The sequence below is a fragment of the Agelaius phoeniceus genome, chromosome 9 (genome assembly GCF_051311805.1).
Source record: "Agelaius phoeniceus isolate bAgePho1 chromosome 9, bAgePho1.hap1, whole genome shotgun sequence".
Classification (NCBI taxonomy): Eukaryota; Metazoa; Chordata; class Aves; order Passeriformes; family Icteridae; genus Agelaius; species Agelaius phoeniceus.
Genome location: NC_135273.1, coordinates 27,309,018 through 27,322,499, shown reverse-complemented (window position 1 = coordinate 27,322,499; position 13,482 = coordinate 27,309,018). Strand labels below are relative to the sequence as shown.

Sequence of the window (13,482 nt, the reverse complement as noted above, 5' to 3'; positions counted from 1 at the left end):
TACCTCCCTATCCTAATTAGCATCCCTGATTTCAAGAAAGCACTAAGAAAAGAAGACAAACATATAATTCCAACTTTATATTTCATAAAAGATCTCTTTGATTCAACTCTCAACCATCAGTAATGTGCCCATTTAATACAAATTGGGAGACTTCCACAGCAAAGACAGCTCTCTCAGGCACACTGTGTTTCATTTCTAATAGATTATTGCAGATTTTCTGGTCACTCATTAACAGTGGTTGAAATCCAGGACAAAAGTATTGATACAGAAGACAAACAGACAAAAATGATTACCCCCTACAGAACTGTGTATTTTACTATATTATATAATATCTTGCCCATGTTGCCTCATTTGCATTAACCACAAAGCAAGCATTCCATGGAGCATGTGACATCTCAATTCCCTGGCACTAGAGTCTGACAATCTTATTTCACATTAAACAACCAGCACTGTCAAAAGGGCAAAACATGGGTCATAATCCACATTTCTGCCATGTTGATGATAAAGAAAATGTGCACTGACCTCATTAATGAAAGTCTGGGCTCCCCGTGGGCTGAGGAGGAGGATGGCCCTTCGCAAGGTGTCCCGGTAGCGGTTCAGCTCCTCCGTTTTCATGGTGGTGAAAAGGTTGGAAAACACTCTGCTGATGTTCCTGTCCACTTTTTGTAATGATACATCAAGTCCCAGCCTGGAGGCCTGGTCAAGAAATCCCTGCAGCCCACGTATGTCTGTAACACAGAAGGAGGGGGAAAAAAAAAAATAATTAATTAAAAAGAGAAAAGAAAAAAGCCACTGTATGAAGCTCCTCCAGTTAGGCAAGCAGCACTAATTAGGTGGAAAAGACTTTTTTTAAACTTTTTTTCCTGCAGTGCTCTCTGAAGAAGAGTATTCCACAAAGCCATTTTTCATAGTGAGTGCCAACAGGGAAACTCCATCAATTGCTTTCCTGAGGTCTGAGAACAACTCTTAGGAAGAGCCAGTTCATGCATTTGGGTGACTCTGCAAGCCTCCCCTGAGGCTCAAAGCTATGGGGTTTAACACTGAACAAACAAAGTCCCACTCCAACAGAATCACAGGTCAAATGCAGAAATTTGGGAGCAGATAAATGAGCAGGGGATAAATCACTCATACCTAAACTTCTCACTTTCTATACCCTCACCCAGTTGCTTTTCCCAAGGAACAAATACAAGATCCAGAACATACAGAGCCTTCCTTTTGACTTACCCTTTTTCCTCCTGTCCTGGAAATAACCTGCCTAATCACAGATTTTCCATTTATCCATAAACTCTTAAAAGAATACACAAAGCCCCAGTGTAATGACAATATATTTAAGTGGTTAAGAACAAAACAAAGTGCTTCAAAGCAGAGAAATCATGCAAACAAGCCCCTTCAAAATATATTCCTTTGAGCTCTGTGCCTCAACTTCAGGATTATTTGAAAAAATATATTTTCCTTAACGACATTTTTGGCCATTAACATGAAGGAATACATTTCATATGTTCATGATGAAATCTGCTTGCTCAAACTGTATTCAATCTTCATTTATACTCTCAGCATTTTTCTCTAATAAATGTCTAAGGTTTTATTTTGTAGTGAAATTTAGAATAAGAGAAACATCTAAGCTTATATTGAACCAGGTTGCTCTCAAAATTAGCAGTGACTCGATCATAGCTGTACCATGTCCTTGGAAACCCTTGATTTTATGGGAAAAATGTCTAACTTGTCATGAATAACAAAGTATTGAAGCCTTTCACATTCATTTCTCACTCTTTTGTCATTAAATTTCAGCTCATGGGTGAAGCCGAATGGTGGAAGTTAGAGAAGGTTTACTGATCCCATAGTGAAACTTTCTCTTCAGAAAACGTCACTGTAACTAAACAATCTCCTCAAACCACATAGTACCAGCTGGTGGATAGTTTGGGGTTTTTTAAGTCCTGAAGTAGCCACGTTGGGACTCTGCTCAAGTCAGAGGATGGAGCCCAGTCCAGCTGAAGGCAGCAGCACTCCCTGCTGCCACACCTGAGAGGGCTCTTAGACACCCCTGAACATGGTCTTTATGGGCACAGAATGCACAGGTGGAGTCCTTGTCATCCCCCTTAAAAAACGACAAATGAAACCCAACATAAGTGACATCTTGTGAGGATACACCAGTTTAGCTCATGTGCAAGTGCAATACATTAGGGTCAACTACCAAATGTCAGATAAAAAAAAAAACAAACAAACAAGCTGCCTTGAGTAGCTTCATGCCTCTATCCAAACCTGAGAATGCTTGTTAATATGATTAATTTGGCTTCAAAAATCAGCTGAATTGCAGAGAAACATCAGAAATAGTAGAAACTAAGCTAGGGGTGTGCCAACCACACCAGACCCCCTCCTCTGTTTTTAATTTTGGTTTGGTTGACATGATCATCCAGCCAGCCAGCCACACCATCAGAAAAGGTGCACTCATGAGGGCTGTGCTGATCTTTCACTGCTCAACTCAGGCAAGTCTATAGCAGCTTTGTCCCACTGTCATAAACCCTAGACTTGCTCACCATCCTAAATTCCCAGTCACAGGGGACTTAAACCCCAGCAATGGGTTTATTGTTATGCAGGTATTTCTGGAAAGCAACAGAGGACTTCAGCACGTGTATAACTGCTAAACCTTGCAGGTGTGCTAAAATAGTGACAGTGACAAACAACTATAATTTACAGGTTAAAACATATCACAAAAGTTGTCAAAGTCAGTTTGGATTTTGTGAATTTATATTCATTAGACAGCATTCATTACTATACCTGTGCAAACTTTATGGATATGTGTGACACAAAACACAAAGATTTTTCTTTCAATGATGTTTAGTCCTTCAAAATGAGTGCAGTGCTTAACAAGCAGTAAGAAAATTCCCTCTCTCATGGTTTAGTAACCACTTGTCTTTCTGTGCAAGCCTCCAAAGGAAAGCTGTTTACAGAAGATTAACTGCGCTGATACTGCTCTGGGGGGTTTTGCCTCCCGTTTTCAGCTGACCTGGTGAACTGCTGGTTAGAAATGTTCTTGTAGACAAATGCAAAATACTTGAGGCACTTGGTCAGACTATCTGGACTTAGAAGGGCATGGTATATTCCCTTTCAAACCCTTCCCCCAAGGAAAATTAAAATGGACTATTCTCCAGTTTGAGAAATGGAAGGGATTCTGAGTTTTTCCAGCTAGGTGAGAAAGCAAAATCTGAGATGGATGAGATTGTCCAAGCTCAACTGTGCAAGCACAATCTGTGAGTTTTTCACAGATATAAGTGAATGTGAATTTATTCAGTGTTGGCAATTAGAAAGGACTGTGTGATGATGCCTTCCTGAATGCTGACATGCCTGCTCCAACTTGACACCAGGAAAAAGAAGGAGGCTTGGTGGGAATTCAAAGGTGGAAGTGGGAACTGAAGAGAATTGTTTGAAGAGGTGACTAACAATTTTAGGTTCCTACATAATGGAATCTTTTTTCACAAATAATTATTCACAACAATTACCAAGAGGGCAATAATTTCTTAAAATGTATCAGTGCACAAATACACAAACACATGCCTATATGCAGGAGCATCTGTTTATAAGACATAATAAATTAGGCTCAGTCTTATTTTATCTGACATCACACAAGGAAGTGAGTGCCCTCATTTTTACTCCTCCATTTAGAAGATCACAAGTCCATGCAACACTAAAGAAAAACTGAGCTTTGCTCCACAGCAGCTGAAACTGAAATATTCACAGGTACAGTTATGAATTTCTTTCTACTTCTCATAATCTATGACTGTTAATCCTTCATTTTCTTCAACACTAAAAGGAGTTTGATACAGCTCACATAGAATTTTATTAAAATAAAGGGTTCTATAAACGGTTTTGTCTGTTAAAATACAATTGTTTACTGTCCCTTGTAGTCTTAACAGTGATTTTTTAATTAAAAAGTTTGGATTCTAATATTAGAGAGTTGTACTGGGCCATTGCTAAAGAAATAATTCCTTGTGCACATTCATTTCACACTTGGTAGGCCAAGTATAGCAATCCAAATTCTCACTTCAGTCTAGAACAAAGGACAGACCAGTTTGATGTAGGTACACAACCTACAGCTACCTCTGCCTTCAGTCTTACAATTACTTGCTTTTCTCAGGTTGTAGCCCACACCTGGCCTTTGAAATCACATAATCATACTTTAATTTTCTAATTGCCCCTCTGATTTTTGCATGCTCAGCACGAGGACTTTCAGAGGCAATATTTGAACACTTCCTATAAGAGAACATCAGTTTCTTGAAGAGGACGAAACACTTTAGAAGGAAAACTGCACCAGAGAAAATACACTTCTCATACAAGGGATCCATGACACCACACAATAACTGGCTAAGTTTACAATACTCTTGTGTCAACCACAACCATGGAATCAGCAGGCTGGAACTGGAACCAGGAAAAAGTGAGACAAGTTAAAAAAAAAGGCAAATTACTTATGAACTTTGTGCCTCCTCTGTTACATCTGACCAGAGAGAATAGAATCTCTGTGTCTGAGAGCCTTGATCCTAATGCTGACAGGTAAACCACATGTGCAGCTCTGACAACAGGAGCACAGGACAATTTTAGGGATAACCATTACAAGGAGGGAGGGAAAGCCTTGATACACTGCTAAGATATGAATTCTGTCACTGTGACAACAAAACTAATGCTTGTCATAAATAAAGGGCTTTATTGTGCTATAAGGAATAATGGAATATATAATTTCCTGCTGGAGGTTAGGTTGGGTACTGTGCTGGCTGATTGGAACACAAACATAAAAGAATAGCACTAAATGTGGCATTACCTACCTATAAAGCTCACTGGCACCTACAGAGCACTTCATTTTTATTACATTATTTATAATCTTTTTTATACAAAAAAAGTTCCTAGAGTTTACTGTAGCATTCATCTTTCATGAATTTACAGGATCTGATTCTTGGCCTTGACAAAAGAGCTTGAAGCTATTATTTCTTTGTGAAACAGCTGTGTGGCTGGGCACAGCTGGCCTTTTAGGATGGCTCATTGCAGAAAAGAATTTCCAGGAGGTAAAGAGCACTATATCATCTTTTCAACACCAGTTCCTAACCCCACTTGACAGAAACAGAGGCAGCACATGGCCAGGAAACATTTTACTTTGGGTGGAAAACAGCTGGAAGCAAACTGAAGTCCCAAGCTGGAGCTGAAGGCACAGCTGAAGAAGCAGCAGGATAGAATTTCACACCCTGTCATTCTCATCCAAGCAGATTCTGGGAGGAATAAATGTCGTCACCGAGTTCTGTTTTCAAATAACCTACGCAAATCCTTTCACTGGTACATTTGTAAAAGGGAAAAATAAATAAGTGTGAAAAACAATGAGATCAGGCAGGAGATGGTGAGGTTTGGAGTTTTCTCATTTGCAGATTGCAGGCTCTACACTTCACACTTTTTTTTCTCAGTGTCAGTTCTATTTGAACGTTGTTTTGATGATATTTAAAGCAGTGAGAAGAGTATCAGAGAGGCTTAGATAGTTTCATTATTATAGCATTTATACACTTATAAAAATAAGTTTACCTTTTCCAAGAACTGAGGATAGGTATTCAAGGCATTGTTCTTTATACTTAAATTCCAAGATAGAAGGAAAAAAAATTTTCTTCCCTCATTCAAAGATATACTTTATTGTCATTTTGATTCCCTTCAAATTGGACAATTATTTCATTTCTTGGCACAGAATAAAACACACATATCCTGGATTCATTGATTTGAAAGATTACACATAAGCACTCTGAAACGTGTTTCCGAAACCTCTTCAGTTTCGTGGGTTTCATTCTTTTTATTTTACATTGGCTGTTCTCCCTAATTCTCACAGCTGCCAATTGTTTGCATTGCAAAAATAAGGGATAATATGCCTGGTGTTAGAAACAGACACACATATCCCAATGATTAGTCTCCTGCTGCATTGTCAGCTTTCTGAATAAATTATTTTCAGTACCATCTTTGTGTCCTTGCTGCAGATAATAACCTACTTGAAGGATTCAAACATATTCTAGAATTTTAGAAAACTGAAAGTGGACATACTTCAGAAGTAGCTCTTATTATTCAGTCAATAAATAACTACTTTTTTTTCTCCAAATGCTAGAAAGATGACTAAAAATGTTTCTGTAAGAGAATTATTTTGTCCAAACCATCTAGAAGAATCAGATTTTGAACAAGAACTGAAACTTTCAATCAAAAATACTCACAGAGTAATTTTAACTGCTCAAATAGAGTGATGGGACCAGAAAGTATAACAACGTCATCTGTTACAATAGATACAACTGCATTAATACCAGAACATAAATACTTATTTGAGCCAAGTAAAATGATATTAATAAAACATATTTTCTACTTTTTTTCCTCTGCTCTTACAATGTCTCCCCAAGCTTGTATTTCTCACTTCACCTACATCATTTCCTCGGGTGTCTTTGCCTGCCATATTCCCACAATCAGTGCTAATATAATTTTTTCAACAAACATTGGAACTCACATTTTCAAACTGTGTCTAATTTAGTTACCTCATTCCTAATTAGGTTTTAGTTCAAGAACTTTCTACTAAAAAAAATCCTTCGCTTCTTGCATGCTTTTAGATGTGCCAGAGTTCACAGTAACACCTCTGCAATTATATCCCAATTTCCTTGCCTTTTTTTAATAAAGAAACGAAGTCAGTAACTAAGTAGTCATTATTATAGCAAGCAGATAGAATATCAAGTACAATAAATCCATTAATTAGATTGGATACTTTTTACAATTCAGCTTAGCTAAGAGAAGTTGCACCAAATGAGACCAGACAGGAAGTCCTGCTGCGCTCCGTGACCGGTCTCTGATACACAGAGGGTCAGCCAGGAGGGACTGTGGCTACTTCCCTTGAATATTCTCCCAACAATTCAGTTTGCAGTGCAAGGAATTCCTCAGGCAGGTGTGGTTTCTCTGTATACCTATTCACTAATGAGCCATGTAACCCTACAAAGCTTTCTCCTCCACACAACAGCTCAGCTTCCTTTAAGCAAATGTAAACTTTGAGCATCCAAAACAGTTGACAACCAGCATAAAAACTTGGGAATTTTCAGAATCCCAGCAGATCTCCCATTTCCTGATTTTCCCTTTCTCTCCTGGACAGTCCTACTAACAGGGATCAAACACAAAGCAACACACCAGCACCTGCACTGCCTGACCAAACAAACCTAGCAGCTGCATAGTCCCTTCTCAAAGACATGAGAGCAAAGCAAGACATGAGACATTTCAGGGGAAAAAAAGAAAAGCAGCAGGCTGTCAGAAATCTAAACTTTGAAAAATGCATAGAATATTGATTCACCATTTAAGTTGAGATCACAGACAGACATTTGACCACCTCTCCACAGAAACAAAGCCCTGCCATGTGTATTTTGATCCAAGCATCAGGGTTAACCAGATGCAAACTTCTACTCTGAACTCCTCGTAATACCAAAGGTTGAAGTTTCTATAATGGCTGCAGAAATTTTCCATACTGCCCACATCAATATTATTTTCAGACTTTCAAAGATAAAAACTGCTTTGAATAGAGTCAAATCACAGGTTATTTTCACTCCCAAACAGATGGAAAAGGGACAGAATGCACCACAAAGCCAGATGCATTGCATGCATAAACAGATGCTTCCAGACTCATCATAAAAGGTTAAAAATATTTAAGTTACTCTGCACAACTGATGTTTCACACCTGAAACAGCTGATCCAATCTGAAGGTAACTGGAGCTTCTCAGGAGGCCCAGAAGCACAAAAGCCTTTTTAAAGGCTACAACAGCCCTTTCACATTTAGCATGAAAGGTCAGCTACAGGTCTCTCCTGCTGGATTTTAACACTTAGCTTTCAAAAGCACAAGGGAAAGCACCTCAGGAAATTCATTACTGTTGGAAAAAATGTGGACATATGCTACAACTGATGTAAAAAGGGAATTCACTGAAGAACCAGCATTTCTATTCAAATCATCCATTTGATTCTTCCAAGTGCAATAATTGCCAACTGTTTGCCCAATGGTAAACCACTGAAATGAGCTGTAATAGCTTCTCACCTCACTACTACTGTTTATATATTAAAATACCTTTCAAGACACTGCACAGTGCAACTGCCGTATCTTCTTGTGAGACCAAAAATAGCTGTATTGGCAGAAAATATGCTTTTACTGATGTATAGCCTCAGTTGAAATGGAATATTTTTCACATAAGCTAATTTCAATCATTGCATTAAATTGCTGAGTTTAATATTTGCTATGACTCAGTACCAGAAATGTAAATATCAATCCACCAGTACCTTAAGAAAGCACATCTTTTTTCTCTTGAAGGGCTGAGATGCACTTTCTGAAGTCATATTATTTTGCATGAATAAGTGAATTAATAGTACCCATTCAAGATGTTGGGTGAAAGCCTGTAAGCTTTCACAGAAATGTAGCTGTTACTGTATGGTAACTTCGGTTATTGTACTTTGACATTTGAAGACTACCCTTCAGAAATAAGACCAATAACCCTAAACTAGGGATAAGCAAATCCAAGCAAAAGCATCCCAAAACAAACCAAATGTGCCAAGGGCATACCTGAAATAGGGAGGGAAAGGTTCTCTCTTCTCATTCAGAGAAAATCAGAAGTCACCTGAGGATCTGAGAGATTCATTCTGTGTATGCATAGCTAAGTGTCCAGCAGATAAGTCAGAAGCCCATCCCTTGGGATTTAATGGATTGCAGAGTGAGTCTCTCTCTTGTTTAAGTCAGCTTTAAATACTGCACGTTCTGATCTCAAGAGAGACAGCAATGGAATTACTGCAGATAAAGAAATTAAATCGCCCCTTGAGGAAAGGCCACTGGCAGGGAGACCTTGTCCTTTCACCTTGTGATTTCACAGTGTGACAGTAATTATCGTGTGTGTTCCTACAACACCTTTCAGCTAAGGATCCCAATGTACTTTATAAACTCCTGGGCAGTACAAAAACGTATAAATACCTGACACAGTAGCTTGTTGCTCTTGTCTACTTAACTCAAAGTCAGCAAATAATAATTCAACTCTTTATTGGTACAGCCTCACTTGGAATATTGTGTGTAATTTTGGACACCAAAATATAAGATATAAAGCTATTGGAGAGTGTCCAAAGTAGGCCATGAGGATGAGGAAGGGCCTTGAGGGGAAGCCGTGTGAGGAGAGGTTGACGTGCTTTGGTCAGTTCAGCCTGGAGAGGAGGAGGCTGAGGGGAGACCTCACTGCAGCCACAGCTTCCTCCTGAGGGGCAGAGGAGGGGCAGGCACTGATCTCTGCTCTGTGTGACACTGACAGGAGCCAAGGGAGTGGCCTGGAGTTGTGTCAGCAGAGGTTGAGGTTGGATACCAGGAAAAGGTTCTTCCCCAGAGGGTGGTTGGGCAGGGGAACAGGCTCCCCAGAGCAGTGGTCACAGCTCCAAGGCTGACAGAACTCAAGGAGCATATGGACAATCCTCTCAGGCACTGATGGGACTCTTGGGGATGGTGCTGTGCTGTTGGACCCAAGGATCCTTGTGGGTCTCTTTCAACTCAGCTTATTCTGTAATTCTGTGATTGGAGAAAGTTTCTCTCATTTCTGTGGGTTCAAGTAAAAGTTATGTGTCTAGGCACACAAACAGCAGAGAGGCCATCAGAGTCAGCTCTAATACTGTTGGCACCCTCCAGGGATGGAGTCTTCACTGAGCTAACATTCTCTGTAAGGTTACTATTTCTCTACCAGTCTCATATTTTTGATAACCAAGTCCCTAATGATGTTCATTTTGTACCACCTCCTATCTCCTGTGCTGCCACTTGGGCAGTTTCACTCCCATGCTCACTGTGCAGAGCATTCAGTACCAGGTGGCTCAGGGGCACTGAGCCTGTCCCCAGGAGCTCTCCCTGACTGGGTGGGCAGCTGGCTGCAGTTCTGACTGAGGCTCAGTCACCAGAGCACAGGCACCAGATGGACACCAGCTCACCAGGAGCCCGAGTGCACAGAGCTCACTGCCCTGCCAAGCCCAGCCTGAGCCTGGCCAACGTTCACTCACGTGTTGGCAAGGCAAGGAAAACAGCGGGCATATTTTTAGCTCAGAAACAGGGAAGAAGGACCCTATGGACAATCTTTATTTTATTTACATGATGACCATCAGGCTGTAATCAGTATGGTTGTATTGGCAGTTTGATTTCCATGGATAGCTGTTTGACTCACAAAGAGCATTTTTATACAGACATTGAATTTGGAAAAAGAGGAAAAAAATGCATCCTCCTTTAAATTCCTTATTTTTAAAGCCCATTTTTGCAATATAGTTTCCAAAAACCTCTGCAGAAAAATGCAAAGGGATAAAAAAATCAATTGTAGACTCCTCTTTTCTCCAGTGTTTTCTGACAAAAGCGAGATGAGAAGGATCCCTACTGAGATAACAAATCTCTTGGCAGAAGAAAAAGGGAATTGAAAATAAAAACTAAGTTCATGTCACATCTAATGACCACCAATTACTCCCTCTTGTAGGAATCTGCCAATAACAAAGAAAGAGAAAAAAATCAATTGCCAATCATTCATATGCATCATGACAACTACTGTAGTACAACAGCAAACACAAGTACTCCATTCTCTAACAACAGAACTCTGAACCCAGAGTAGGGAAAAATAAACATATAACCAACATGCTAGAGAACAAACATAGATCATCTTGGTTTTGTTCATCAGCTAAAACCTCCTCAGGCATCCCTCTCTTAGCTCCATGCTTTAGGAACAAAATGGATAATGATTACTGAAAAGACAACTGGTCACTCTGAGGTGCAGCAGGGCTACTGTCAGAAGGCTCTCCACTCATCAGATTGCAAACAAAGTAAGCACGCTTTTACCAGCTGAAAAATGTGATGTTGCAGGCCTTACTCTCACAAACATTCAAGTCTGCATTTTGCACTGTGTGAGGAAACTCAATGCCAATCCCCTCCCACATACAAGATCTCTCAACATATGAATATAGTGCATAGTTACTACACACTGCAATTTATTCCTTTGATGATGATTATCAGGACAAACACTTAAGATGTACAGACACACTTACACCTTTCTGGATGTGAAGCCATTCTTTCCCAAAACAGCAATAAAATACACAAGCAAAAAAAGCTTCTCAGCTCTTTAATCCCTGCTCCTGTGCTACTCTTCTCTCCAAGCTACAATCCTGATAGTTTAACAGCTTATGTTCATGATGGAATATCTGGCCTTTGTGAAGGCACTGTAAACTTTTTTTTTTTTAATTTATTTCTACAGAGCAACAGCAAAGAGAAATATTTACAGGCTTAGGACAACAGTGTCTCCTCATTGAATACTCAGCTGTAGGAAAGGATAATGGTAAATAGATACCTGAGGAGTCAACACTTCACATCCAAAAGCAAGTCTTATTTGGGGTTTTCAGTCTACTTCAGTGGCACTAGGGGAGGTCTATTTGCACCTTTATGAAATTGGGGCTTCCTATAGCACCTCCTTTATATGTATTTACAAGTAAATGGATTGAGAGATCTATCTGCCTTAGTAAATTTAAATTTGATTGTAACACTCGGAGAGGAAGCAACTCAACTCCCCCAAAATCTGACAAGCTTTTATCCACTTATCACAGCCATTAATCTGAAGGCCATTTAGGAAGTCCAACACACCCTAAGGTTAATATTTCAAGAGGTCTTACTTTTTTCCCCCCTAATTAACTTCATTCTTTAGCTAATGTCTTCTAATTTACTGGAAAGGAGTCAGGCAGCTCCAAAAGTCACCAGAGGAAATTTCACCATTAGAAAAGGATGTGAAGGACATCTCTGGCTGAGCAAAAGCAGCATGCAGGTGCTGCTATCTTTGGTGGGTGCTGGCAAATCCACACATCTGAACATAGCTCACAGGAGCAGACACTGTGCTAATTTCAGTTACTTTAAATAAAGCAATGGCTTGGAAAAGGACAAGATGTTGTGCCAGAAAGGATAGGATAATATTTTACTGCCAGACATCTCAAAGTCCATCAATCAGGTACAGACAAGACTAATGTAATTACTGACTTCTCTTTTTTCTATTCTTGTGGAGAAGCTGGAAAGGGGAAAACAGAAACCCCTCCTTAAGAAAGATTACAATTGCTATAATGCACTGAAAGGAAAACAAAAAATATTAAAACTATAGCTAATAAATCTACATTACTTTCACATATTCCATTTTCTGAGGGAAAGAAAAATCTAAATCTGCTGAGTTCACAGGAACAATTCAACTATGTGATGTTTTATAAAGACACGGAAAGTCTATTTGAACTCCGGATGAACCATACAACATTTTTATTTTTATCTTTTATTCTGCTCTTCACTCTAGGCAGAATCAATTTCAGGTTTTTATTCTGGGGACATAACACATCAACACAGCGCATAGCTTTAAGATAACTTCCACATAGTTTAATTAATCATAAAAGGAGCAGATGAGAACTAACAGTTCTCATTCTCCTAGCTTTTTTATGCACCAGCTATAGGTAAGGCGTCTTGCAGCTGTCTCAGGGTTTGACTTTATTGATCATGACAATCATCACATTATGTATGTTCCTAAATAATATGTTCAAGCACTTCTGCATCTGAAATATATTTGGTTGCTATAATTAATAACTTGAGGCAGGGGGAAGCAGGGTTAGAGGCTTCTTATCAGGAGAATGTGACCCAGATATCTGAAAGGCAACTTAAGAATGCCAGCTGGAAATCTTTGGAAGGCACAACAACACTGATTGGGTTTTTTGGTTGTTTGTTTTGGAGTGGGTTTTTTTTTTTTTTTTTGTCTGGTTTCTTTTTGGTTTGGGGGTTTTTATTTCTTAGATTTCCTTCTAATTTTATCCTTGCAATTTCCTCCTTTGAACAAAAATGAGGTTCATTTCAGTTCAGGTATTTCTTCAGATCTCTTCACTCACTCATATAATCATTTTTCTCACTGTCAAGAAGTGCTCTTGGTCACAGAGTACATGAACAGATTTCATCTGCACCATCCTCCTCCTCACCCTAAACATCCCTGTATGGACCATTCACTTAAGATGCTTGTGGGTCCCTTCCAGCTCTGAATATTCTGTGGTTTATTTGGATGCATTTCCTGACATGGCACTACACTGACTTCCACAGCAGCAGAGACAATATAGCTGTAAACTTCAGGGAATGAGACAGCCATGTAAACCGCTGGAAACACCCTGATTTCAAAGCCTTCTAGCAAGAGGCTGCAGATACAGTTTCACACTTCATTTCTCCTGACATGTCCCCAGAAACACCGCTGTGCGTATCCAGTGACAGTAAACCACACGTCCCAGCCACCTCCGAGGCTTTCATACACTAGCTACTGTTTCCATGAAAAAGAAACATTTTTTTTTCCCCTGGAAACAAGTGCTCAGTGTTTGTATGAACAGAGGTCTTTTGCTCAAAAGAGTGGAATGAATGATCAGCAAAATGTGCTTTAACACCGGAAAAAGAGAGAGCTGGAA

The 13,482-nt window shown here is 39.5% G+C and overlaps 1 protein-coding gene across 5 annotated transcripts in view; it reads right to left on the bottom strand.

The window, feature by feature from the left end:
* The window catches only part of GRID1 (glutamate ionotropic receptor delta type subunit 1), a 485,558-nt gene that overhangs the window by 216,691 nt on the left and 255,385 nt on the right, over window positions 1-13,482 (bottom strand). For all 5 annotated transcript variants that reach the window (XM_077183338.1, XM_077183339.1, XM_054637706.2 and 2 more), the window contains one exon: window positions 523-728. In XM_077183338.1, the coding sequence (XP_077039453.1) occupies window positions 523-728 (206 nt within the window). The remainder of the gene's footprint in view (window positions 1-522; window positions 729-13,482) is intronic.